General features: G+C 60.0%; 1 protein-coding gene across 2 annotated transcripts; it reads left to right on the forward strand.

The window, feature by feature from the left end:
• Positions 1-27,971, forward strand: EPHB3 (EPH receptor B3). Of its 2 annotated transcripts, none has more exons than XM_065640522.1 (16): positions 1-67; positions 13,520-13,584; positions 13,956-14,628; positions 21,612-21,767; positions 21,880-22,215; positions 23,015-23,139; positions 23,302-23,470; positions 23,565-23,670; positions 24,037-24,134; positions 24,322-24,444; positions 24,544-24,791; positions 25,035-25,250; positions 25,342-25,491; positions 25,581-25,774; positions 25,942-26,097; positions 26,387-27,971. In XM_065640522.1, the coding sequence occupies exons 2-16, from the start codon at positions 13,528-13,530 to the stop codon at positions 26,493-26,495; spliced, it is 2,916 nt and encodes a 971-aa protein (XP_065496594.1). In that variant the 5' UTR covers positions 1-67; positions 13,520-13,527; the 3' UTR covers positions 26,496-27,971. The 2 variants fall into 2 exon arrangements, with proteins under 2 accessions (XP_065496594.1, XP_065496595.1); XM_065640523.1 differs by having other exon boundaries at positions 24,082-24,134.

Genomic DNA, 27,971 nt, shown 5'->3' on the forward strand with positions numbered 1-27,971 from the left:
CCGCCGCCGCCACTGCTGCCCCTCCTGCTGCTCCTGCTGCTCCCCGGCGGCCGCCGCGCTCTGGAGGGTGAGTACCGGGCGGGCGTGCCCGCCCTCCGCACCGGGGCCCGTGCCGACCGCGCACACACGCACGCATCCTCCGGGGTGTCCCCGGCCCACCGGGCGTCGTTGACGTCCGCCCTCGGCTCGACCCGTCGCGCCGCGGACGCCTGGTTGTCCCCGCGGGGAGCTCGCCGCCGCAGCGCGCCCCAACCCCGTTCCCAGCGCTTAGCCGCCCTCAGTAGGTTTCAGAGTCAACGCCCCGTGGAACCGAGCCCGGCGCCGCGGCCGGTGGCTGCTGGCAGGGAGCGGCGCCTCGTTGGATACACGGTTCACGTTCCGAGGCTTTTCGCCACGACCGAGAGGGCTGGAAAATTAATATTTCTTGCAGTGGAAGCTCGCGGCGTGCCAGAACTGGTGGGGCCGCCGGAGGACTGTCCGTGCGCCGCGTCCGGCTCCGTCCGTTCCCCGGCAGGACTCGCCGCGCCCGCCGCCTTAACCCCCGAGGCTCCGGCGTGGGACCGCCGGGGCGAGTGGCCACGCGTGCCGCATCCATCCCCGAGCGGGGCCGCGCTCCGCGGCTCGGCCGCCCCCGCGGGCGGGGGAGAGAAAGCGGGGAGGACGGCAGCCCCCCGCGCTCCGGTGGAGTTGGGGAGAAAAGGACGCTGAATTATCCCCCACCTCGGGGGGGAATCCCGGTCCGCGGGGCAGCGCCGTCGCTCCCCCGGTTTTGAGCGAGAAAAGCGGCTCCTGGCCCCGCTGGGGAACCGGGGGGTCCCGGGGCGGACGAGTTGGGCACCGGGGAGAAGGAAGAGGAAAGGGGCCCGGGCGGGTTTTTGTTTCGGCACGAAGTGTGCGTGGCTCCGGCCGGCAGCGCCGGGGGCGGCGACGCTCCGGCGTCCGGTAACCGAAGCCGCTGCCCGGGCGGGAGGCGGTGGGGGCTTTTGTGTGTTCGGAGGCAGTTTTGTGCTCGGGCTTCCGCTGCCGTCGCCCCGCGGTGCCGAGTTTGGGCTGCGGCACCGGGGCGTGACGGTGGGCAGGAGCCCTTCCCCGCTGCCGGTTGTTGGGGGGACGTGTTTCCTCCGGCTTTGGGCTTTTCAGAAAGTTTGGGGGGTTGCTTGTTGCCTGTGTTTCATTTCACCCTATCTCCATAGGTTTGTGTTTGGGGGTTTTTTCCCTTTAAAGGGGAAAAAATTTAAAAATCGTTTTTCTTTGTACGCCGTAGGAAACCGAGCTGTGGGCCTGCTCAGTCCATGAGCTCCAGGCTGTACAGGAGCCCCACGGCAGGAGGGGAAGGAGCAGCCTCCCTGCACCCAGCCCTCTCGGGATGGAGGCTCGAGAGCACCCAGGCACCGCTGTGCAGGGCAGAGCCCTGAGGAGCCCTGTGCGCTGGAGATGTGCAGGAGGATGGAGTTGTGGGCAGGGAGCGCAGCGGGGCCCCATGCCTGCGGGCAGCCCTTCACAACCCACTTCCCATCAGCGGTTTGGGAACTGGGGAAGGAAAGCCTACATGGGGGCTGGCAGCACCAGCGTGCATCACCCAGGGACTGTCCCACCAGTCCCTGGGCAGGCAGGGAGCCCCGGCCTCTCTCCCGCTGCCACCCGAGGATGAAACGGCGTGAAGAGCCGGATGGAGAGAAAGAAAATAAACAGCTCGTGTTGAGGAGTCACTGGGTTTTCTCAGCTTCCTGAGTGTGCAGAGGGGTCAGGGGCCAAACACACCGCCCGAGGAGATCAGGGCCAAGCTGGGTGCCAACCCCATGGGACCGCTTCGAGGCTGGATGGCAGCCACCCAGCATTTTTGGGGCTGGCCCTGATTCCCCTGGGATTTTCTTGGTTTTTTTCTTTTTTTTTCTTTTCTCCTTCACTCTTGTCTGAGCTGGAAGGAAAGTTGCAGCTGGGCCGGGAAAGATTTCTGACTTGCCCAGCATTAGGAAGCCGTTGTTCGTATCGGGCTCAGTGAGCTCCTGCACTTCTGCTGCGCTGGGCATTTCTGGCCGCTCGCGACGCTGCTTCCTGACGGGGACTGGCGCGTTCGGGCGGTTACTGTAAATCTAGCGTGCACGTTCGTTTGGATATTTTAGTGCTGATCATAAATCTGGCATGGCCATAAATCTGTGCACACGTCCTGTAGACAACAACGGCAGCGAGCGGTCCCTGGACCCAGCCACCTTGCTGTCCCCTCGGAGGGGACAGCGGGCTGCTCTGGCAGCTGGTGCCTGGCTAGAAGTGCAGGGGGCTCTGGGGCTGGACAGTGCTGCCCGTTCCCCGGGGGGATGGCAGGGAGTTGGGTTTCTTTACAAGGCCCCACGGGGGTGGAGGGGAAAAGCCGCGCTCGGCAGCAGCTCAGTGAGGGCTTTGTGCTGCCGAGGAGAAAATGGTTTCTCTCCAGATCCTGTAAGTGCGCTAGGTCTGTTTGAAGTCACAATGTGTTTTTCTTCTCTGGTTCAGCAGTCTCCGGGCCGGCTGCAGAAGGAATGTTCTATCTGGGGGCAACAGCAGACCCTTTCTCCCATGCAGGGGTCGGAGCTGAGGAGTTTGTGCCGGCAGGGCTGTGGGAGCAGAGGCCTTGCGGGGAACGGACGTGGTGAAACGGAGCGGGGGGAGCGCTGCGTTCAAGGCCCTCGTCGACCATCTGGGGATAAAACCGTGGGTTTCAAAATGCCCCGGCCCAAGGGAGCGTGGATGTCTGCAGGCTTGCTCTACCCATCGCCCCGGGGGTGCGGGTGGGCTGGGACTGGGACCTGCTGCCTCGCTCCTGCCCCGAGCAGCCTCTCTGGCCATGGGACTCTGTTTAAAGTTGGGGTTTCCCATGAGCTACCCCAGGGACCCCCCCGCAGAGGCATCTTATTCCTGTGTGCAGCCCTGAGCCAACTCAGGCTCTAGTGAAATACCCAAACTACCCTGACGCAGGAGGATTTCTAGGGGGGATTTTCCTCATCTGGGCTTTGCCTGTTCGCGGCTCCCAGACCCCCACCAGGCGTTACGCAGGCTGACTGCGCTCCTCTCTGCAGCGGCAAACCCCTGCTTAATTGACCCCTGGACTGGAACTGCCAGGTATTTTCTTGGCAGGGAGATCTGCTTTCTGTTTAATTACTTTTCACTGAAATGGCATGTTTCTCGGCGGGGTGACGGGGGGAAGTTAGCCCTGCTGTTTTATCGATGCTTGGGGTAGGGCTCCGAGGGAAAGCAGGTACCGGGGCTTCGCAGTGCTCGCTGGATTCATTAAATCTCTCGTTCTTTGCTAAAAGCTCAGTTTGAGGAAGCCCGCCCCATCCGAGCTCCCGAGGCGGGGAGAAGGGCTTTCCTTTGTGTCAAGCGGAGCATGCGGAGAGCCGGGGAAAGGGAAAACTTGCAGTGCCGGGGTCTGTTTTCAGCTCCGTGTTTCTCTCGACATATGGCTCAGCCGGTGAGGCTGCGGCTGCGGGGGCCATGCCTGCCCGGCCCTCGCAATTGGGAATAGCGGCCTCTGGTTTTTAAGGAATGAACCGAAACTCCTTGTTTTGTTGTGATGACTTACTGCGAGAGATATTTGGGGAAACCAGTTTGTTGCATTTTCTTTCCGTGAGCCGTTTGCTGCTGCCACTGGAGCAGGGGAGCTTGGCGTTTAATTAAAACAGCCCGAGCAATCTGAATCACAGACTTGCATGTTTTTTAAATTGTAGCTGTTCCTGTTGTGCTGAGTCAAACTGGTTTGTCGGGATTAAGCGTCTCTGCCTGGGAGCCGCGCTGGGGGAAGGGTACCAAGGCGGCCCCGGCGTCGGGATCCCTGTTTCTGGCTGGTGGAGGTGGCAGGGCGGGTGCCAGCATCCCCCAGGAAACGGGGACTGACCCCTGAGCTGTGCTGGGCATGGTGGCTGCCATCGCCCTGCGCTTCCCCAGGGTCGAAGCCATAACAAGTTGGCATCGCTTTTGGAGCAGGCGCATTCCCAGGCAAAGCATTTGGGGGACAGTGGGGATGGGGGTGTCCCTCCACGGCCGTGAAGCTCCTTGCAGGGGGCCGGGCACAGGCCCATGCCCCCAGGGACAAGCCTGCCATCTTGAAGGCCAGGCAGCCTTTTGCAGTGGCACTCCCACCTGGCTGAGACAGTCCCATCTGAATTAGTGTTTTGGTTTTTTGTTTGTGTTTTTTTTTTGTTGCTCAAAAACCAGTCCTGCGCTCAGGCTGGGGCGGGGCTGGTGGCGCGGCACGGCCGTCCCCTCGCCGAGCTGAGCCCCATGCCGGCTCCGTGGGGAGCCCAGCAGGAGCCATTTTGCAGGGTGGCTGGGTGTCCCGCCTGCGGAGGCCAGGTCTGGCACTTGTGGCTCTCGGCCAGTCCTGGTCGTCCCACACTTGGGCTTCGGCATCGCCCACCCTTGGTGCAGCCGCGGAGGTTTTGTGGGGCCAAGCTCAGGAGCAGGGCCACGTCCCCTTCGCTCAGCGCTGCCATTTGCAGGGGGGCTGCGGCCCTCTCCTGGCACCCCGCTTTCCACTCAGCACAGCCAAACCCGCTAGCCCATGCTCCTCGAGCAGGGAGGGAGTGAGCCCAGAGCCGGCTTCGCATGGCCGCCCCTCTGAGGAGGAAGGGGAGCCATCTTGGGAAGAGGCAGGAGCGTGGCGGCCGGGCCAAGCGCCGGCCCCATGGCCGCTCTGCGTGTGCCAGCACGTGCCGGACGGGGGTCCCAGGCTAGGGGGGGATTGTTGAGGAGGGCTCTTTTTATTTTATTTTTGCCCGTCACTAAGCTCCGTGCTGCTGGGGCCTGGTGTTTCTCACGCATGTGGCAGGAGCTGTTGACAAACACCTGTTTCCCGGCCCCCTCCCCAGGAATGCCCTGGGGGCCCCGCGGGGGCTGCGATGCCAGAGAGGGGGGACAACGGGGACATCCCCTCCCCGGGTCCCTGCCCCTCCCAGGGGAGCCCCCCCTCCCAGGGCTTTCCTGCCCGGCAGCAGCTGCAGGGGGAATGGGGGGGCACGGATTTGGGCCTCCCTGTTCTCTCCGAGGTGTGGCTGTCATGCAGGGCTGCCAAAACCTGTCTCTGGGAGGGGACACCAGTCCATGTTTCCCCCCCCGACTGGTCCTGCTTGTCACTTGGGTGCTCGGCCGCCTGCCCGGCGCGGGCTGGGGTGCGGGAGGGACCCCGTGGGGCGAGCGGGGGGCACTCGGCGGGCGTGCACGCACACGTAGCGTGCGATCCAAGGCCTTTTTTTTATTAATGAGAAAAATGTGCAGGGCTTGAACGATCGCCAGGAACAGATTTATTCTAGTTCCCCAGAAATTAAACTGAAATGAAGGAGCGAGTCAGCCCGGCCCGGCACCCCCTCCTGACTCTGTGCTTGTTTTAACTCTGGAAGAATCTGACTTTGAGGGTGGGGGAGGCAGGGGAGGGGGGGCGATATTTGGGTTTAAGCAGTTCCAGATGGGCTCGGTGCTCGAGGAGAGCCGAGGAAGCGAGTGGAGAGCAGCGCGGAGATTTGGGTAACTGCCCCAGGCAGGAGAGAGGAGGGAGATCTTGGCAGAAACTCCCACTCGGCTCTGCCGGGATGGGTTGGAGCTTGGCAGCCGAACCGCCTGTCTGTGGGACGAACCTTTGGATGTGCAGCCAGTAACCTTTTTTGGGGAGGGGATGGATTGTTGAGTTTTTTGGTTTTGTTTTCTTTTTGGTGTGGTGGTGGTGGGGTTTTTTTTGTTTGTTTTGGTTTGTTTGTTTGTTTTTTAATATCATTACTCCTTCCCTGGGCTCTTTCCAAAAGTACAACCTGGGGAAAAAAAAAAATTGAGCTGGAGTGGGGAGAGGGGCCTTTTGGAGCTCAGCCTGCCACAAATGGTTGCCCTGAGGAGGCAGACTTGCAGCCCCGACCATGTTCCCTTCCTTCCCCCGGGGACTTTGGGGCTCTCCATCGGCCCGCGCCAGCCCGGCTCGGCTTGGTGGCCACATGGGGACCTCTGCCCCATGAAGCCACAGGGCAATGGGGCCGCAGAGGGAGGCAGCAGGAGTGTCCCCGTCACAGCAGGGCCTGGAAACGAAGGTGGTTTTGTGAGCTGATTTCCTGCCTACGTCCCGGTCGATGGCATTCGCAGCTCGAACAGGTCTGGCATCTCCCGATCGGATGAGTTATTTATGTGGCAGCAGAGGGTGGCTACATGGCCGTTCCTGCTGGGGATGATGACCTATAAATCTCTCCTGCCTGCTCAGCATGGCTAGTCACGTTGTCCTACGGTAGCCCATGGTGAGGAGCTGCAGCGGGCAGCCCCTTCCCCCGGGCCGGGCAGGGACATGCCTGTCCCGAGCGGGCAGCAGTTGTTTTCGGGCCAGCAGTGTGCCTGGCAGCAGGCAGGGCTGCGAAGCTGTCCCTGGGGTCTGTCTATTCCCCTTGCCCACAGCCCGGCAGAGCAAAATCAGCTTTTTCCCTTGGGTGAGCCGAAGCAGCGAGCGGCGGGGCACATCCACCGCGTGGGCAGGGATGACAGCTCTGAGCTGACCCCGCCGTGGCACACTGGGCTCTGACATCCAAAATCCCCGTAGTATTAATAGAACAGTAATTGCAGTGCCGGGCTGGACTCGGGCAGCTGGCTCACGTCCTCTCCGGTGTCGGTACAGCCTTTCTGCGGGACCAGGGCCTGGCAGCAGGACCTGGCAGGGCTCGGGCAGCGGGCTGCACATGTCCTTGGCGTGCGATTGCAGGGCAGGAGGCTGCCGTCCTGCAAAAGCTCTGAGTACCGTGCTTTGGAGGGGGTGCAGCATGGGTGCCAGCGAGTGCTGGAGCCTGGCTTGGCACAACCCTGCTCGCCTGGTGGCAGAAATCTGCCCTCCCCAGCTCGACACGGTTGCGTGACCGGGAGGAAGCGACCGCCTGTCCCTCCCTGCATCCCAGGCGCTGCCACTTGAGCTGCTTTTGGCAGAGCTGGCACCTGTCCCCTCTCACATGCTTCAGTCTGTCTCGCGGCCGTCAGGAAACAGCTCCTGGCGAGGAGCACACAGCCGGAAAACCCTCTTCAGCCAGTTAGTGACCGACGGGTGGGCGATGGGCAGGGCTGGAGGGAGGGAGCGCTCCCGTACCCCTCCATCCTGCGTGCCAGGCAGCTCCCGGTCATCCAGGAGCTGGATCGGCCGATCCAGAAGGTGCAGGGCATTGGGGTCGGATGGGGGGACTGTGAAGGAAATGCGCCAGGTGATGACTCGGAGTCACGGGAATGTCTCCCTGCTTGAGGTTGTTATACGCCAGTGCAGGTGTGGGATTGGGAAACGGAGGATGCATCCTTGGAGCATCCTTGGAATTGGCATCTCGGGCTCTGCTGCGACTTTACCATGGTGCCAATGGAGCTGGGACCAACAATGGTGCCAGGACCAGTGGTGCTGCCCATCCTTGGCCGGGCTCTCTGGGGCAGGGACTGCTGCCCTTGTGTGTGCGTGTGTGGTGCGTACAAAGGGGCCTTAATCTCAGTTGGGGCCTCTGGGCCCTGCCATAATGCAGAAATAATGAGTCTATTATTAAGTGCCCACAGTACTTCTTCACTCCGGTGGCTTGCCTCCAGCAGCAGGCAGAACCTGCCCCGCTTGAAGTGGATGTGTCATCATTTGCCTCAGCAAATCCGATCCCCTTTGATGATGGGCCAAACGCCCTTGGCACGAAGGGCCACAGCTGTGATACAGGCCCCATTTTTTTTTTTCCCCCCTCTTGCCTTTGTTCCCAGTTCATTGGCAAGTCATCAGCTCACCCCGGACCCCAGGGCAAGCGTGTGTTGGTGGGCTTGGGCGGTCCAAGCCCCCCATGTCCCTCCGGACAGGGATGGTGTGGGGGTCAGCTCCCACGGTGGCCCCGTGTCTCCTCTTTCAGTGCTGGGGAGCAGCAGGCGCCCTGCTCAGCGTAAGGACGTATTCCCAGCGTGGGCGGCCGTAGGGAGCACTCCAGCCCTTCCCTTGGGCAGAACCTCGCCGCCCCTGGCGTGCCCGGCCTGACAGCTGGGGAGGGCAAGGGTGGGACCCTGCATGGCCCCCCAGCCTTGCTCCTGACGCTTAGGCATGCGGGGGTCCCCAGGAGAGCCGGGATTCCCTGGGGGGTGCTGGGCTGCGCTGTGTGCCAGCAGTGCTGCCAGTCCCGTCCCTGCAGAGGGAGCTGGCAGACAGCATCTGCAGGCACCTTTGCCAGGCTCCCAAACCCTGTGCCCGGCACCTCCGCCGTGGGTGCCCCCTGCCCACCCTGGGTGCTGCCAGCCCTGTGGGTGCCCTGCCTGCCTCCCTCCCTGGCTGCAGTCTTCCTCGCTGCTTTCCTGGCTCTCAGCTGTATCAGCAAGAGCCTCCCTTCTCCACAGGGCAGCTCAGGCACGAGGGGCTTCTGGGTGCTGAAACCTCCCAGAACAACAGCTCCAAAGCTGCCATCTGTGGGGTGCCCCATCCGTGGAGCACACGCTCTGCCATGGGGTGAGCAGGACATAAGTGCTTTCCCCTTGCAGGCAGAGAGTCCCCTGGCCTCAGAGCAGATCTGTCCCCTGCCCAGGAGCAGGGCAGCCATGGGGTTTGGCTGGGGGCAGAGAAGGAAGGACCCTCTGGGAGGAGGAGGAGGGAGCCAGGTGGGCAGTGTGCTCCAGGAAAATGCATCACGGGGTCTCCCAGACCTGAAGCTGGCGCAGGGCGCTCTGTGTGGCTCAGCTTTTGTGTGCGTGAAACGCTCGTCAGCGGGAAAAGTGCAACCTCAGGTTCTCTCCCACAGGCAGCTCTTTGTTCCCAGATAAAGGACCTTACACCAAAGGCCCTTTATGCCACTGCTCGGAACGGTGCTGGGATTAATTGTACTAATAGGTGCTTGAATGGGGAGCACGCAAGACCACTCGCTCCTGCCGTAATTATCTCCAAAACCAAGGAAGAAATTAAAAATGTGCAGGGAGATGCCCCTTTTGGTGGCTTTTTGACTAGCAGGCAGTCACCAAGACTGAAAGCGCATCCTTAAACAAGCTGCTTTTCCTACAGAGGAGCATGGCATGGTGGCAAGGGGGAGAGGCATCTGGCAGTTGCTGCGGTGGAAGCCAAGCCATGTCCTGGGGCAAATGGCTCAGCCCTCGGTGTTGGCTACAGGAGCCCAGTGTGGGGCAAGTGGTGCAGCCTGGCCATACAGCCAGGCCAGGCCATTCACCCCACACCAGGCTCCTGCAAACATGGTGCTGAGTTTTGCATGGCTGCCGGAGAGCATGGACACGTTGCAGAACAGGTTCCTCTGTTTGTGGCGAGGCTGCGTGGGCGTCTTTACTAACTTTCCTCCCTTGCCTTCTTCCAGGATTCTCTGGACTTGCATGAGCTGCCTTCTCCTCATCAGGGTGAGGAGTTGGCGTCCTACCTTGCCAGCACATCCCGATAAAAGCTGGCGGTCCCCATGTTCAAAGGCAAGAGCGTTCAAATCGGAGCCGGTTAGTGGAGACGATTGAGTCTTCCCCAGTGGCTTCATCTTGAAGGAATTTTGATTTCTCCCCCCCACTTTCTGGCTCAGCCGTCGCTGCTGTGCACGTCTGCCGCTCAGCAGCGCGAGACGGGCTCTCTGGGCCTCTTAGAGGGGGGAGTTCAAACGTTTTCACTGGCCTCAGACCATGCACACCGCATTCCTGAGCCCCTGTGTGGGGAGGAAGAGGTCCCCAGCTCCAGATGGGTCCTCGCCAGGGCTTCAAACGCCTGCTGAACTGCTGGGGACTCTGCAGAGGTGACAGGAGAGCTGCTGGCAGCGGAACCTTTGTTTTTGTGGCTCAGGGTACGTGTAGAAGGAGGTTTTTGCAGGGCAGGGAGGAGGCAGCTGAAGCAATGTGCGTAGCCCCATCCAAGGAGTGAGACTCTTTCCCTGTCCTGGGATTCAACTCTGCCATGGAAATCCTGCTTTTATGTGGGGTTTACCGTGACCTGCTGCCCTCACTGGAGCACAGTGAGGCTTCTGTTGCATCCCTTGCCTTTGCCCAGCTGAAGGTAAGGAGAGGACAACTCCCCAGCACTGCAGAGATAAAGCAAGCCTTAGGGTGACTTCTCCAAGCTGGTGAAATTGGGAGCCAATTTCCCGTTGACTAATGGAACCAGGCTCTCGCTGTGGCATGTGGGATTGAGGTGGCTTTGACTCACTGCTCGGCCAGCCCTGATTCCATTCACGTCCCTCCAGAGCACCTGCAAACCTGAACTGAGCCAGGAAACTGCCAGTGCTGCCTCTGAACCCATCTCTGGCACCATATGCCGGAGGAAAGGAGCAGCCGGATACTCCCGAACCACCGAAATCTGGGGCTTGCCCGTCTCCCCAGCCCTGCTGGTGCATGCCCTTTTGTGGGGAGTCAGTGCTTAGCGTGCCCTGGTGTTTGCTGGAGGAAAGACACAGGTTTGGTGCCAGGATGCTGCGAGATGGCAGGAGCAGCTTTAAGGGTAGAGAGGGGTTTCTGTGGCTTGGCTGCGGTGAGCTTCGCTTAGCACAGTGGCCCTGGGACCAGGCAGCGCAGCAGCCCATGGGGCCATCTGCCCATGACTGTCACCGGCGGTGGGCTGCAAAGGGCTGGGCAGCTCTCCTGACCCCACCTGGCCCATCTCGATCCTGTGGCTGCAGGAAAGCCCCACTGCCCTCCATGCTCAGCCCGTTTCCTTTAGCTAAGTTGCTCAGTGATTTTGTTTTTATTGTTTCTCTCCCTGCTCTCTGTGTGGTTTACATGGCTCTTGCGCCAGTGGCCAGCTTGGCTCTGTCAGTTTTTTTTCCATCCTCTGCCGGTCAGATGGCAGATGCTGCCAAATTAGGATGCAGGCAGCGAGCCTCCTGTCCGAGCTGTGTCTCTGCCCCAGGCCGGTACTGGAGGGGATGGCTGCCCGTCCACCCTGTTCTGGAGCCAAGCCAGCATGGAAAGGACTGTGTGCGTGAGGGCTGGCAGGGGAGTTCAGCACACCCTGGCCAGATTTGGGGAGCAAAGCTCCCCTCCCACCCCAGGAGCAGGGGTGCCTAAAGGGTCGGGTCCAGCCTGGCTCTGCCGTGACTGGATCATGCACTGCCCTGCTCGTGGCACACCCCGTCCCCTAGATCCTTGTGTCCCCATCTCCCTGGCCTGACACACTGCCATTGCTGCTCATCCGCACTGGCCCCATCCATGAGCACACAGCTCACCCTTCCCCGCACCTCTCGCCGGCTCCAGCCCCCCTGCAGAAACACCCCCCCAGCTGCTGGACCCGTGCAGGGTCTCTGCTCCGGGACTTGGCAGCCCGGTGCTGTCAGCACCGAGCACACGCTTGGCTCTGCTCCGCCGCCAGCACGGCATGCCCCGGGCCCCTGCCGGCACCACTGCGTCCTTATTAGGGCAGGACCCGTCCCTTGGAGGGTTGCGGGTGGCCCTGCTTGACAACCCGCTCCCCCATGGTCCGGCACCGGGGGGAGCCACGCCAGTGCAGGGGTCTGGGGAGCGCAGCAGCATCTCGGGGACGTCTCGTGGCCGTGCACAGCCGCACTTCGGCCGTTGTCGGCGGTCAGTAGCCGATGCTGTGGAGAAGGGGAGGGGAGCAGGATGGTGGTTTGCGGCATCCCATGGGCAGGTGGTGCTTTGAGACTGGGCAGAAGCTGCCCCATGGATGCCCAACCCTGTCCTGTGCATGCCGTGCCCTGGCCTTCCTGACATTGTTGTCACGAGTCCCCTTGCATTACCTGTTTGGCAGAGGGCTCCTTCCTTTCTCTCCCTTTGTTTTTGGCAGTGCCCTTAATTTGTGTTTTTGAGAAATAGCAAATAACTACTGCCCAATAACCACCTCTGTGCTCCTTTTTGCAAACAAGAGCCAGTGTCATTTTGTCCTTCCTGCTATATATGTTGTCCCCCGACCCTCTTCCCAGCTGGGGAGCTGGCACCATGTGGAGTTTTCCTTGCTCTGTCCCCAGTGGTGTGCCCGCTGCCAGTGCCACCAGCCCGCGGCAGGACCGTGTTTATGTTTGCTCCATGCGTGCAGCCTGGGCCGGAGCAGGCTCACCGGCCAGGCTGGGATCCCGGCAAACAGCGAGATGCGTCGGATAGGCCACGTGTCTCCGAATGTGCTTGTTTATCTGTGCTGCAGTGGCCCTTGTAGCCTGTGCTGCTGGCCCGTCCGTGGGTGCTGGCTCGGGAGCTGCTGGCGGGTCTCCCGGGGTGGGACGCAGGAGGAAGTTGTTTACCTCCAGCCAGGCTCCATCCAAAACCCTGTGACACGTGAACATTTCCTTCCTCCTCCGCGCTTCCTCCCTGGCCGCAACAGCCTGTGGTTTTCCTGGGATGGAAGGAAAGAAGCTGAAACTGCCTCTTACTCCTGGGGCTCAGCCATGGTGCCTGGCATGGCTGAGCTGCCCCAGCATGTCCTGTGCCCCAGATGTTGGGAGTGAGCGGCTCCCAGCCTGCTGCCAGCTCTGGGGGCTGGAGACAGCCGTGGCTCCCTGCCCTGTGTCTCGGGGCTGGGTAGGCTGAGGGATGGATGGACATCCTTGGGGAGCTGTATGGGGTCTGGGATGGGGCTGTGCCTGCAGCCAGTGATGCCCTCAGCAGGTGGCATTTTGGAGCTGGTCCTGCTTGGGGCTGGCACTGGAGCCCCTCTGAGCACACCAGGGTCTGCAGCGGGCTGCTGCCCAGCTGTGGTGCTTGCACCCCCGCTTGCCCTAGACCCCCATGGGCAGGAGAGGCCCCTGAGGGTGCCTGCTCCCCTCCAGACAGCCTACAGGGCCATCCATGGAGCGGGGGTTGCAGAGCCAGCAGCCCACAGAGGGGCCATTGGCACCAGCCCCGGAGCATCGTTGTACTCTGTCCTTGCGTTTCGCTCCCGGTTTTTGTGCGTGGTGCTTGCACGGAGCCGCACGGCTCTTCCTGGGATTAGCGACAGCTGCCTGCAATTGCAGCTCTTCCCAGACAAGCGTCTCGCTCCCCCAAGGCTGGGGCTGGGGCTGTTTGGGGAATGCTGCTGGGGTGGTTTGTCTTGTAGTCTGCTCCAGGAATGTTGGCCAGACGGTCAAATTCTTCTCCCCTCTTGTAAAATGAGTGATGTGGGGCGTCTCTGGGAGAGCAGCCTGCCAGTCCCTCCTCCTCTGGATAAACCTGCCTGGCCCGCACCGCCCTGTCATGGGAACGGGCCCTTTCAACCCCAGCCACAGTAAATACGCGCCCTGCCAAAGTGGAGGGGGAGGGTGTGGACAGGGGCACCCGGTTTTCCTCCTCTGGCATCCCCCCGTGCTGGCCACGCTGGTGGCCGGGGCTGGAAGCCCGTTCCCCCCTCGCCACCTGGCCGGCTCCTTGTCCTGCCATTTCCCTGCTCAGGCACAGCTCTCCGGGGACACCTCGCTCTTCCTGTTCTCCTGACCGGAGAAGAGAAATCTGGAGTCTGTCTGCGCCGCTGCCTCCTCCTCCCACCATGTCTCACCCCCCAAGTTGCTGTTTTCCACAGAAATGTCAGTCTCGGCTCTCCTCTCCCCCACTCCTCCTGTGTTTTTTTTCCCCTCTAATCTTGGCCTCCATCTCCAATTACTTCTTTCTCTCCTCCCTCTCTCTCCAGAGACCCTGATGGACACGAAGTGGGTGACCTCTGAGTTGCAATGGACAACTCATCCGGAGACAGGGGTAAGTCTGGAGCCAGCCCCGGTCCCAACCTCTGAAGGGCACAGCTGGCCCCAGCCCCATGGGAATCACGGCTGCTCGCCAGTGCCTTTGCAGAGCTGGCTGCATCTTCCTCCTTCCCTCCCGTGCTTATCCTCTCACCTCGTGAAACCACCTCCTCCTGACTCTGTGCTGGCGGAGCAGGAGCACTGTGGTCCCTGGCCCGGGTTGCTCTTAGTCACCGTAATGACCAGGAGGGTTGGGATGAGTAGAGGTGCAGCTGCTTCTCTTCCCTGTTGACTATTGCCTGGTCCCCTCACCCTGTGCCATTTGTGATGTGTCCGTGGCACGGATCTCCCTGGCTGGGGGTCTAACCTGCTCCTTCTCACTTGCAGTGGGAAGAAGTCAGCGGTTACGATGAGGCCATGAACCCCATCCGCACGTACCAGGTGTGCAACGTGCGGGAGGCCAACCAGAACAACTGGCTTCGCACCAAGTTCATCCACCGCCAGGACGTCCAGCGCGTCTATGTGGAGCTCAAGTTCACTGTGCGGGACTGCAACAGCATCCCAAACATCCCCGGCTCCTGCAAAGAGACCTTCAACCTCTTCTATTATGAGTCGGATACTGATTCTGCCTCTGCAAATAGCCCTTTCTGGATGGAGAACCCCTATATCAAAGTGGATACAATTGCCCCAGATGAGAGCTTCTCCAAACTGGAGTCTGGCCGTGTGAACACCAAGGTGCGCAGCTTTGGTCCTCTCTCCAAAAATGGCTTTTACCTGGCCTTCCAGGACCTGGGAGCCTGCATGTCCCTCATCTCCGTCCGGGCTTTCTACAAGAAGTGCTCCAACACCATTGCTGGCTTTGCTATTTTCCCGGAGACTTTAACCGGGGCTGAGCCCACTTCTCTGGTCATCGCGCCGGGCACCTGCATCCCCAACGCGGTGGAGGTGTCTGTACCCCTGAAGCTGTACTGCAACGGGGATGGTGAGTGGATGGTACCTGTGGGAGCGTGTACATGTGCTGCTGGATACGAGCCGACCATGAAGGATACCCAGTGCCAAGGTACGTGCATTGCGGTGTGACCGTGGCCCTTCTCCCCACAGATGCGTTGATGTAGAAGAGGTGGTTTTGCATTGAGCTCGGTCTGTTTTCGGAGGTTTGGGAGCTGGGTAGGCTCCCTGAGGAGGGAGCAGTGTGGTATCTCAGAGGACTGGTCCGCAGCTTAACTCGGCATCTGGAAACCTTAAAGCCTTGGTGGTCCAGGCTGGTGTGGTGTCTGCTGTGACACACTGGTTACCGTCAGCCAGTGCTGTCTTCTGCAGGATGTGTCTCCTCACTAGGAGCCACGGCTCAAGGCACGGTCCTCAGCACAAATCCAGCACGTTTAATCCCCTGAGCGGTACCAAAACCTCCCTCTCTGCTTCCCTGCCGTGTCCAGCGTCTCCCCTCTCTCCTTCCTGTGATGCTCATGGCTGGGACAAGCGGTTGTTCCAGGCAAGCGTGATTTCCTGCTGCTTGTGCAGAGGCGCTTGGAAACCCCGGTGGTGAGCGGAGCCCCGCAGTGCTGGCTGCGGGAGAAGCCACGCAGATGCTTGCGGATGCACGCTGCCAGTGCTGAGGGCTTGTAGTGGGGAGAGTGGGGAGCAGCGTGAAGGCACGGGAGCCACAGCTCCCCATCCCTGCTCGGACGGGAGGGAAGAGCATCCTGCACACGGAGATACTGGGGATGGAGAGCTGTCCTGGATGGCAGGGTAGCCCTGTGTGTGTCCTGCAGCTGCCGTGCTCTCCCACAACAGCTTTGGTGTTGCTGTTTCACCCCAAGTTGGGCATGTTGATAAGGAAAACTCTGCCCAGATTGATGCTGTTTTCCCTTGGGGTGATTTTGTCCTTGTGAGCTGTCTCTGGCACCCAGGACCCTGCCCTGGGGTGGTTTGGGTTTAGGGCAGAAAGATCGCTGCTCCCCTTGGCTGGAGGCAATGTGTGGAGAGCAGGACGCTGGCTGGGCCCCCAGCGCTGGATGCCTCGTGCTTGCCGATGACGGGATGCTTGGCGCCGGCCCTTTGCTCTTGGCAGGGGCGATGCAGTTTGGGATGGCCCGTGACATGGGGCTTGGGCCAGGCTGGCCTCTCTGTGGCTTTGGGAGCTGCGTAGCTGTCGGCTGTGCTGCTGTGGCCGGTCAGGGAGAGCTCAGCCTGCACAAGGCTGCGGCTTTGCTGGGGGACCGGAGCCTCCCGTAATGCTGGTGCCAGCACAGCCCCGACTTTGGGGACAGGTTGCTCGTGGCCCCGGTCCACTGCATCAGTCTTGTGAGCAGCTGATCTGGCTTCTCCCAGGGCAGACAGACACTGGTGCCAGGCACCTATCGTTGCCCGTGCTTAAAAGCATGTGCTGGGGTCCCTGCTTCTGAGGAGCTCGTTTCCTTCTTGCTTGGGCCGGGAGATCTTAGATCTTAGACTGTATGGGGTGTTTTGCTCTTTCCCAGCTGGGAATGGGGTTTGGGCACAAAGTGACACCATTTCCAGCCAGCATCTGGGCTGTGCTGAGTGGGGGCATCCCGAGGGTTGGGTTTAGGGCATTGCTGCATCCCAGGGCGAGTCCCCTCTCTGCATCCCCCCAGACAGGCAGACGGCTCTCCCAGCGCCTTTGATTTCCACCCCCAAGCCCTGGATTCCTCCCCAGCGTGTTGGGAAGCCGCACTGAGCTGCGGGCACGTCTCCATCCGGCAGCCTGCCCTCTCGCCGGGCAGAAGCAGCCGTGTCCTCACGTTTCTCTGGGAAAGCTGTGCTGCGCTTGTAGGATCAGATTTTCCGCCATATGATCGTGTGTTTTAAGTGGAAACATCTGAAGAAGGGCTGGGAGAAGCCAGAGCCGCGGCTCCCTTTTCTGCTCTCGGCTGGATGTTCCCTTACCCCATTTCGGCAGCCTGGCTCCACCGAGGAGGCTCTGGACCCCCACAGCATCTAGAGTGGTGCGGATGTGGCCCTGCAGAGCTGGGATTTCGGCACTCCCACCCCGGGGAGCCCGCCGAGGCTTCACTGCACAGGCGAGGAGCGCTCCGGAGCACCAGATGGCATTTTAATAAATAACAATACCTAGTTACTGCTTAGATGGGATAAGCCCTGTTGTAAATCTCCCCCTTTCCCTAGACTTTCAGTGGCCTTTGAAGATCTCCTCCTCCTCTTTATCTCCATCCAGAGCCAGGATTAGACCTCGCATTCAGACCTGTTACAATGCAGCTTGGATCTCGGTCCCTCGGGAGCTGAGGGCTCATCCCACCCGGCTGAAGGCAGTTTCTTTGGGATGCTTTGTAATGCGACACGCCAGGCTGGTATCTGGCGCTCCGGTCCTGAGTTGCCACAGCATTGATTTGGCATTTCATTCTCAGCCTCATTATCTTTATTTAATTAGCACACGGCCCTTCTGGGGGTTGTGCCGCTTCCCACACGTTTCCCCGCCACGCAGAGCTGCAGAGGCAGCTCTCGCTGGAGGAAGAGGAGCTGGCTGGGGAGGGAGATGAAGGCTTCCGCATGCCTCCGCAGACAGGGGTGAGCTGCCTTCGCCTCGAGCCCTGCAGTCCCCAAGGTTCAGCCTTTCCCCTAGCCCCATCGCTTCTCTTTTGGGTTTGCAAGCACCCAAGTAATTCAGGGGACTTGGGGTCCTGGAGAGGGGTGATGGCACCCCTGGAGCCTGCACCCCACGTGGGAGGGGGACTGAGGCTGTGTGGGGCAGTGGACACCCAAACCAGAAAATCACCTGGGGAGACAATGCACAGCAGGACACCGTGCTCTCCTCCAACCCATTTCTCAGCCTTTTTAATGTCCCTTTTCTGATGGCAGCGGGCGCTGTCCATTTGGGTGCAATCTATAAGTGATAGCAGGTGAGGCTGGGGCCAAAAGCAGGATCTTTGTAAAAATAAATTTTCCTTTGCAATCAGTGACTAATGGAAACATCACCCGAATTTAAAAAAAAAAAAAAATGCCAAGCAAGCATTGCACTTGCCAACTGTTTGCAGCTTTGCATTGCAACACGGGCTTGCTGCATGAAACCCAGGAAGTGAAACTGCCTGCGATTAATTGCCCGGGATGCCAGATCAAAGGCAGCTCGGCAGCGCAGAGCTGCGGGTTTACAGCCAGGCAGCTCCACAATGGGTTACTTGTACCACGGTCGAGGAAATCTGCCCCTGCTGTCCTGCCTGTGACCCGCTGTGGCTCGAGAGGCAGCTTTGCTTATTGATTTTCCGTGCACCCCACCCCCCGCTTAAAAAAAAATTGGTTTCCCGCCTGTTCTTTGGATGCCACTGTTCAATCTCCTAAGGGCTCTTTCCCTCCTATCCTCTTCAAATTTACTCCATTCACTTTTGGACTGCGCTAGTGTGAAATATTTCCACCCAAAGGGTGACTTTTAAAAAAAAAAAAAAAAGAAAAGAAATCAAGTGCCTTTTAAGAGAGACTTAAAAAGAGAGTTACCGCCTCGGCTGTAGCCAGGCTGTTGCTTCCACGGCTCTAATCCATCTGCAGCCGCTTACGAAAGCAGGAAGGGAGCGAGCCGTGCAGGTTCATAAAGCACAGATCGTCCCAGGCAAACTCGATTGCTGCCTTTAAAGAAATTACAGGGTGGCTGGACAAAGGGATGTGATCGGTTTCATTTATCTCAGCTCAAGTGAGGCGTTCTGCATCAGTCCTACTGGGAGAGGAATAGCTGGAAGGATGCTGGAATAGCGTTGTGTGCATGGGAAACTGGTCGAGACCTGAAACAGGATAGTTTGGGCCTGGTATTTCCTGATGTGCCATGGGCTATCCCTCCCCCTCTCGTTTGTCCAAGGGAGGGGACCCCAAAGTTTTGGGGATGCGTGCGGGTTTCGCCTCTGCTTACCCGCATCCCATGCAGTAATGGAGGCTGCCTGCGGGATGAGTCACTGCTCTCTGTACTGCCAGGAGGGTTTTATTTCGGTGTTTTTTTCGGCTCCCCTCCCTTGGACTTTATTCACCGGGGTGGAGATTGTATTTGGGAAGAGTGCCCTCCTCTTCTCCCAGCCCTGTGCTGCAGGTCCATGAGGCAGGATCAGGCCCGGAGGTGAAAATCCCAGTGGTGGGTGCCATGCTGGGTGTGTGATGCCCCATGGAGGGTCCAGGGGCAGTTTTGCAGCCCCCACTCCCTCCTGCACCTCATATAAATCGCCTCCACAGCCGGTCCCCGCTGTCTCCTTCCATCAAACCCGTGGCTCCTGTTCAGAGCAGGGAGCTCCGCTTCGGTTCCCTGACCTGTTATCCTGTGGCTGTCACTGACTGTCATGTTCTCCCTGGAGGTGGCCATGGCCCGGCACCAGCAGATGTGATCTGTGTGCAGAGGTTTAGGGTTATTATTCTATTTGAGGACACTTCAGAAGGAAAAGTGCTTATGCAAACCTCTCGATGGGGAGAGGGGAACGCAGCTCCCTGGCTTGGGCTGGATGGAGTCACGTTCCTGCTCCGGAGCTCCCAGGCTCGTTCCCTGGCACACCGGCCAAGACGGTGGTTGTTGTACAGGCAGTTTCTTGCAGAGAAGAGATGACACAGCGGCTTATCCACCGGGGACCTGGGATCAGCTTTCAGCTCAGTTACAGCCTTCAAATGTGGCGGCTGAGAGCTGTCATGCTGCCACCGAGGTCTTTATGCTCTGATTTATTAAGCGGGGTTTGAAACTTAAACACTGGAGAGCCTCTGGGCCTCGATCCCTCTCCCACTCTTCCCCAGCTTAATGGAGCTGAGACGTAGCTCGTGCCTGTCCTGCCGGGGTGGCGTGAGGAGAAATGACCTTCATCCCTTGTGCTGGGTACTCCTGTGGGGTGGCAGGCAGCTGCCTAAGGACACCTTTGCCCATCCCTTCCTCCTGTGCCCAGGAGCATGGAAGACACTGTCCCCTCCATGCCCGTAACCCACCGGGCACTGGCTGGCGCTGAGTGCGCAGAGGCCAAGCGCCGTGGTCCCTCCTGCACCCTTTGCACAGCACCTCGCTGTCCCCCGCCGCCACACTTGGGCTGTCGGCTTCTCAAAGCCCCGGTTGCTCCAGCTTTGCTCGCCCCCATCATGCCTGTTATTTCAGGGGGTTTTGTCCCTGATGGATCTGGGCTCCTGTCCATAACCGAAGCATGTTTGGCAGCTTTCTGAGCCCAGAGCGTTCTTGTCCAAGAGGTTTCAGTCATCTCTCATTCCTCAGCAATCTGGTTCCTTATGTGCGAATCTGCATCCACCCAGTTTGAACCGCCCGGGACTCCAGCTGGGGTGGGTCTGCCTGTGCCGAGACTGCTCCGCTACCTCTGGGCATCTGCTGTCCACGTCTTTGCATTTCATGGTGGCAAGGGTGGCCTGGGCTGGGGGGACAGGAGCCCTGGATCTGCCCTCCAGGGGCTTCCATGACTCGCAGAGGAGCAAGGCAGCGCACCCCTTTGCCCTCCAGCCTGCGCAGTTGGGATGGACTAAGCTTTAATTTCCGAGGGAAGGCCTCAGGGCTGGGTGAACTCAGGTCAAGGAGCTGGAGCAAGTCAAGTGATGTGGCCAGTCTTGTTCCGCCCGAAGAGAAGTCTCTTCGCCAGAAGGCTCACACCCTGGGAGCGGGAAGCAGCTCCTGCCGTCCATCCGGGCAGGGGGGCTGGCAAGTGTATGGTTTGCAGGTCCCCCCCTCGGCTGTGGGGTGCTCCCCTAGGATGGGGCTGTTTGCACAGCCCCCTGCCCGGCAGCACTGCGATGCAGGGGGGCTGATCCCCTGGGGCTGCTGCTGCTTGGTGTCTGCACAAGCCAGGGGTCCAGGACGTCACCCTGGAGCTGTGTGTGGGTCCCCATGGGGCCGGCCCAGCAGCCCGTGACTCATCAGTGCTCCACACCCCACACGTGGGGCTGCAACCAGCCGGAAAACTGCCACGGAGGCTGTCAGGAGATGCCTCATAGCAGGAAACTTCCGCTTGCCACGGCCTGGTGAGGTACCAGGAAACCTCCTCCTGTTTACAGTGACGTGCGGGAGGTGAGACAGGGCTGCGGGGATGGTTACGTGCCCTCAGGAGCTGCCCAGACCCCAGCAGAGCAGGGAGGATGTGCCCTGCTCCGTGGCCGTCGGTGCTGATGCTACCTGGGCCGTGGCAAACGGGGTGATGCCAAAGCAGAGCCGGTGCTGGCGGGTCTCTCGCCACTTTGGCCAGCTGCAAACACAAAACACAGGACCCGCGTCCTTGGGGCAGCACTGCAATAAATCGGGCTATTTCAAGGTGCAGGTCGGGTTCCTGAAGCCACTCTGCCCCTTGGCTCAAGTGCTGTTAATCCTTTCACGTGCCCCTCGTTACAACCAACGCCCCATGGTGCCAGCCGGGCCGGATCCCAGGACCTGTGGCTCCTTGAAGGACCCTGGTGGGACGCAGAGGCAGGAGGTGGCAGCAATGCTGAAGCAGCTCTTTAGCCGAGGACCTGCAGGAATGTTTTAATCTCGCTTGGCACTCCACTTGAGCCGGCCTCAGGAGGTGCCACCACCCCAGGGCTGAGAAGTGGCTGAAGAGCTCCAGGCAGAGTGTTTGGGGCTGAGCAGCCGCATTTGGGGCTGCAGAGGCCTCTCACGAGGGCTGCTGCGGGCAGGGCTGACGGGTCCTTTCCTTCCCAGCCCCAGCAAATGGATCGCTGACCCTATGGAGGGTGCCGGGCATGGAAACCAGCTGGGGAAAGGGGAGCCAATGTGTGCAAAACCCTTGGGAAGTGCAGTGAAGAAACAAAACTGGGGATGTGCTCTCCTGGCTGGACCTGCCCTGGTCCCCACACAGCTGCTGGTGATCAGTTTTTCCCATCTCTGGCTGCCCCAGCACAGCGTCTCCTGGGCAGAGCTGTGCCTGTGCCAGCAGCCAACCCTGCTCAGCCAGGGACATCATGTCCCTGGGCACAGCTGATGGCGGTGGGAAGGCTTGTAGGTGGCCTGTAGTCCTCGAGCCACTAATCAGAGATGTGGCATGGAGCAAGGAAGCTTTGAGGGGAACGGTGGATGTTTTCTGGGTGCACCTTATAACTCAGGTCTCTTTTCTCTTCGTCCAGCATGTGGCCCAGGAACCTTCAAATCTAAGCAGGGGGAAGGTCCCTGCTCTCCCTGCCCTCCCAACAGCCGGACCACCTCTGGAGCAGCAACAGTCTGCACGTGTCGAAACGGATTTTTCCGGGCGGACATGGACCCCGCAGACAGCGCCTGCACCAGTGAGTCCTGCCCTGGGCGTGTGGGCGCAGCAGGGGTCCATGCCCGGGGTGGGGGGGACTGTGAGCCAGGCATAGGGACACACCATCCCTGACCCCCGCGTTCCCTCCGCAGGTGTCCCCTCTGCCCCTCGCAGCGTCATCTCTAACGTCAATGAGACGTCGCTTGTGCTGGAGTGGAGTGAGCCACAGGACACGGGCGGGCGGGATGACCTGCTCTACAACATCATCTGCAAGAAGTGCAGCGTGGAGCGGCGCCTGTGCACCCGCTGCGATGACAACGTGGAGTTCGTGCCGCGCCAGCTCGGCCTCACTGAGCGGCGCATCTACATCAGCAACCTGATGGCTCACACCCAGTACACCTTCGAGATCCAGGCTGTGAACGGCATCTCCAACAAGAGCCCCTACCCGCCCCATTTTGCCTCCGTCAACATCACCACCAACCAGGCAGGTCAGTGGAGATGATGGGGAGCAGGGCTGGCTCTCTGCCACAGAGCAGAGCAGGGATTTCTTGCTGACAGCCTTGGAGGCTGTGGTCCTTTGTGCTGCCACCTTACTGTCTCTTGGCGCCTGCATCTAATCCTCTGGATAAATTCTCCTCTCTGTTTAACATGTGTCCCTGGAGGAGATGAGATCAGAACGCATGCAGGTGAAGAAGGGCAGGGTTGGCAGATGCTCCGGAGAGCTCTGGATCTCCTAGACCTACCTCAGAGATGTGCCTGCTGCGAAGGGAGGAGGAAGGAAATGAGATTTCTCCCCTGTGGGCCTGGGAAGGCTCAGCACCAGCTCAAACCTTCTCAGCCAGCTGACTGCTCTGCCCTTCCCTCCTTCCTCCCGCTCTGGCCCGGCTCCAGCGTGCTGGTAATCTCCAGCCGCCGCGCTCTGATCTGATCTGATTTCACGGGTCTCGTCAGTGGGGTGGAGCGTGGAGCTCCTGGCAAGTGGAGGAGGGGAGGGAGCCCCAGTTTGGGCTGGCAGGACACTTCTCCAGACGAGTTTGCAGCTAGGCGTGGGGTGAAGCCTTACCTTGGCACTATTTCCGATGCTCCCCTTGGTCCCTTATCACCTTGGCTGCAAGATGGTGGGATCACACACATCCCTACAGAGACTCATGGGAGGCCAGTCTCAAAGCTTTTCCATGCTGTTCCACTGAGGTTGTTGAAGCAGATCTTGGGCAGAGGGCTGATGTGGGATGGTGGAGGGGGGAGCCTGGCAGAGATGGCTCATTCCTCCCCTGCCCTCTTTCCTAGCCCCGTCTGCTGTGCCTACAATGCACCTGCACAGCAGCACCGGGAACAGCATGACGCTGTCATGGACTCCCCCGGAGAGACCCAACGGCATCATTCTTGACTATGAGATCAAGTACTCGGAGAAGGTAAAGCAGGAGGCAGCATGGCCTTTCCCCTCCTCCAGCCCTTCCAGCTGGTTGTCAGCGCTGGGCCAAGGAGTTCCCTGCAGATATCGTGCCTGGGGGTTGTGGGAGCCAGCAAAGGGGGGATTGCTTTGCAGAGATGACACCCACATGTCTCCCCTACAGCAAGGCCAGAGTGATGGCATTGCCAACACGGTCACCAGCCAGAAGAACTCAGTGCGGCTGGACGGGCTGAAGGCCAATGCTCGCTATATGGTACAGGTCCGGGCACGCACAGTGGCTGGATACGGCCGCTACAGCCTCCCCACGGAGTTTCAGACAACTGCGGAGGACGGTAGGTACCAGAACTGGGTTGCCTCCATCCTGCAGCCCTCCTGTGTGTGCTCCTGACCCAACTTGGTGTTGATTCCTGCCTCTGCCTCCATCAGGCTCCACTAGCAAGACTTTCCAGGAGCTGCCTCTTATCGTGGGTTCAGCCACTGCAGGGCTGCTGTTTGTCATTGTTGTGGTGATCATCGCTATCGTCTGCTTCAGGTACTGGCTTTGCAGGGATTGGAGATACAGAGCTGGGTTTGGGAGTTGCCTATGCTTTTTTGGTTGCCCCAGAGCTTTCCCCCTTGTGTGTGGCTAGAGCTCTGACAGCTCCAGTCTGAGAGCAAAGGACTGGACCTGCCTTGTGTGGGTCCTGGGGGAGGACTGTGAATCTCTGCTTCCCCAGCACCAGCTGGGGCTCTGCCCAGGCTCCTGCCGTCCTCCCTCAGCACAACTAGGCCATCTTCTCCCATCGCACCTCAGGCAGAGGCATGGCTCTGCGCGTGGGCTGCCGGAGTGGAAGCTCTCTGGCATACGCCATCTGTGCTGGGATTTGGAAGCTGGCAGTGAATGTCTTTGCCCCATCAGGAAAGGGATGGTTACTGAACACCTCCTCTCGTCTCCTTTGGGCAGGAAGCAACGCAACAGCACGGACCCCGAGTACACAGAGAAGCTGCAGCAATACGGTGAGTGTGAGAGCCCAGCAAACAGGCTCTGCCTGCCCCGTCCCAACTCCTGTCCCATGCACAAGGCAAGGAGGCAGCCTTTGGTAGCCAGGGACCGGGAGGCATGGGACTGACAGCTGGCCAGGATGGCTCAGCATCTGTCACCCGTGTTGTGTCCCTCCCGGTAATGATTCCTCTGCCCTCGCAGTTGCCCCTGGGATGAAGGTCTACATTGACCCCTTCACCTATGAGGATCCCAACGAAGCCGTCCGGGAATTTGCCAAAGAGATTGACATCTCCTGTGTCAAAATTGAGGAGGTCATTGGAGCAGGTGAGTCCCACAGCTAGGCATAGCAGCTGCTGCCACCGCTGCCTGTCATCCTGCCTGTGTGTCTCACCGTGCTGCCCCCTTCTCCCCTTCCCCACGCAGGGGAGTTTGGCGAGGTGTGCCGTGGGCGCCTGAAGCTGCCTGGCCGCCGTGAGATCTTCGTGGCCATCAAGACACTGAAGGTGGGCTACACAGAGCGGCAGCGGCGGGACTTCCTGAGCGAGGCCAGCATCATGGGCCAGTTCGACCACCCCAACATCATCCACCTGGAGGGTGTGGTGACCAAGAGCCGCCCTGTCATGATCATCACAGAGTTCATGGAGAACTGTGCACTTGACTCCTTCCTCCGGGTGAGCATCCGTCCCCTCCTGCCCTGGGCTGGGGGCTGCAGCACATGGGGGGCAGCAGCTCTGACCCTCCTCCCGCGTTCCTCTGCATTGTCGTGCTGGCATCCTCAGGGCTAAGCTGTGCACAGACATTGTGAGGTGGGGAAGAGGGTGGCTCTAGGAAGGAGGAAGGTGGTGGTAGCACATTGGGATCCTTTCCCAATCCATTTGGGGTGTTGCAAACCCTTCTGATCTCTCCTCTGGCAGCTGAATGATGGGCAGTTCACGGTCATCCAGCTGGTGGGGATGCTACGAGGCATCGCCGCCGGCATGAAGTACCTTTCGGAGATGAACTATGTGCACCGGGATCTGGCTGCCCGCAACATCCTGGTCAACAGCAACTTGGTCTGCAAAGTGTCTGACTTCGGGCTTTCTCGCTTTTTGGAGGATGACCCAGCTGACCCCACCTACACCAGCTCCCTGGTATGGGATACTCATGGGGGATCCCCCAGTCAGGGGGTGGGGGGAGACACCCCAGGAATGTGCTGACTAACAGAGCTGTGCATCCCTGCAGGGGGGTAAGATCCCGATCAGATGGACGGCTCCTGAGGCCATTGCCTACCGCAAATTCACTTCGGCCAGCGACGTGTGGAGCTACGGCATTGTCATGTGGGAAGTGATGTCCTATGGGGAGCGACCCTACTGGGACATGTCCAACCAGGATGTAAGTGCTCCCTGGGGAGTGTTGAGCTACGGGCTGCCCATGGGAGCCCAGGTGGCTCACAGCCTGCCTCTCTGTGCATTTCTCCACAGGTGATCAACGCGGTAGAGCAGGATTACCGCCTGCCGCCCCCCATGGACTGCCCCACGGCGCTGCACCAGCTGATGCTGGACTGCTGGGTGCGGGACCGCAACCTGCGGCCCAAGTTTGCACAGATTGTCAACACGCTGGACAAGCTCATCCGCAATGCTGCCAGCCTGAAAGTCATTGCCAGCGTCCAGTCTGGGTCAGTGGCATCGCTGCCTGCAGCCAAGACTCCCTCCAAGCCCAAGGAACACTGGGGTGTTTGGGATAAGAGATGTGGGAGGGCAGGGATAAGAAATCTCCCCAGCTTCCCATTACACCTCTCTGTCCCCTGCTCCCTGTGACCTGTGGCTCTCTTGCCCCCTTTAGCATCTCCCAGCCACTCCTGGACCGCACTGTCCCGGATTACACCACCTTTACCACAGTGGGAGACTGGCTCGATGCCATCAAAATGGGACGGTACAAGGAGAACTTCGTCAACGCTGGCTTTGCCTCCTTTGACCTGGTGGCACAGATGACCGCAGAGTAAGTCCCTGCTTGCAGAGGAGGGAGAGGGCTGTGGCACGTCGTCCCTCACCTCTCTGGCAGCCAGCTCCTCCTGCCTGAGCATCTGGAGAGCTGAGCTGTGCGTGGGCGTTTCCATGTCAGTTAAGGTCTGGGGTTCAGCATCCAGTCCCATGTGGTGGTAGAGGGACACAGGAGCTTGGCAGAGGGCTGGAATGAAGATGGGTCCCTTGGCAGCAGGTAGATGTGGCAGGGCCATGTGTTGATACTGCTGCTGGCAGAGGGCTGAGTCTTCACCTTCTCCTTGCAGAGACCTGCTGAGGATAGGGGTGACGCTAGCAGGGCACCAGAAGAAGATCCTGAGCAGCATCCAGGACATGAGGTTGCAGATGAACCAGACGCTCCCGGTGCAGGTTTGACCGCAGGGGACTCTGCGTTGGAATGGACCGAGGGAACCTGCCAACCAGGTTCAGTTTGCGGTGCAGCCAGGCTTCCCGTTTCCCCTTTCACACGGCGCTCCTCTGCCTCGGATGGTCGCCTGGGACGGGATGGGACACCCTTCCCTGGATCGGAGGCGCTCGTGCCGAGAGGGAGCCCAGCTTTTCGTCCCGTGTCCTGGAGCGGCGAGGCAGCAACGCATCTTCATATTGAAGATGGATTATGGGACAGAGGTGGCACATCCCACTTCCCGCCCTGTCTCGGTGCTCATCGGTTTGAAGAGTTGTTCTGCTTCTTGGATTTATTTTCACCCCGTTTTCCAACCCAAGTCCTCACTTCCCTTCCCAAGGCCACAGACTGTTGACCCGTCCGCTGAGTCCGTCAGACACGTCCGAAGCCTTCCCTAGCTCTGTTCCCGACATGGAAGCAGCCGGGGGATGCCGAGCCGGCGTCAGGGCCGGGGCCATCGGCCGCAGACAATCACTCCTCTCCTCCAGCCCTGGCAGCCCCTACGCCCAAGGGGTCTGCACTGGAACATGTCCGAAGGGAAGGCTTCGCTCCCTTTCTTGGCTTTGCACGCCAGAACCCGAACCCCATGAGATTTACTATGCAGGGAGTTAGGTTAAAAAAAAAAAAAAAAAGCGAAAGAGAAAAAAAAAAAGAGATATTAAAAGATATAAGAGGGAGCAGAAAGGGGAGGGAGGGGGACCAGGCGCCTGGCCCCGCATCTCTGACCCTCTTGGTTCTCCTGGCCGACTCTGGACTGCAGAGCGAGGCCATCAGCACGTTTGCACAGGGACCCTCAGCTCCCAGACCCACAGCAGCCGCGTTCCCCATGAGGGGCCGGAGAGCGGGGCTGGGGCGGGGGCTGCACCGGGGGCCGAGGCTCCCCCAGCCTCCTCTTTTATGCAGAAGGAGCAGGTGCCGCCAGCACGGCCGCCCCGCTCCTGACACACGCTGTGATTGCTGCCAAAAGACTCACTCACCTTTCTTTCCCCGAGGATTCACTGCAGCCCGGTTCCTCTGAGCCGAGGGAGAGACTCCCGGCGTGCCTGAGTGTGCGTGAGTGTGTGCATGCGTGCGTGGGTGCGTGCTGGCCGGCAGGACTCTGTGAGGCAATGGGCAGAATAAAGGCAATAAGAATTTTACCAGAGTTTCCTTTGCTCGATCGCGCTCTCCCTCCAATGGGCCCGGCTGCCTGCCAAGGTCCTGATCCTCCTCCCGGCCAGCCCCAGGCTGGCTCTGTGCCCCTTTCTGCTCCTCCCTTCTCTTGCTGTCATGTATCAGGGTGGTCAGTGCAGGCAACGATGCTGTACCCACCCCACAGTGCCCCTGGCGTGCTCCCCTCGGGTGTGTAGGGTGGAGGTCATGAGTCCCAGGGCAGAGCCAGCTGTGAAACTCCATCCGAATCCGATGCACATGCTCATCTCTTTTTTTTTTTTTTTTTTTTTTACCCC

The sequence above is a fragment of the Caloenas nicobarica genome, chromosome 8 (assembly GCF_036013445.1).
Source record: "Caloenas nicobarica isolate bCalNic1 chromosome 8, bCalNic1.hap1, whole genome shotgun sequence".
NCBI lineage: Eukaryota > Metazoa > Chordata > Aves > Columbiformes > Columbidae > Caloenas > Caloenas nicobarica.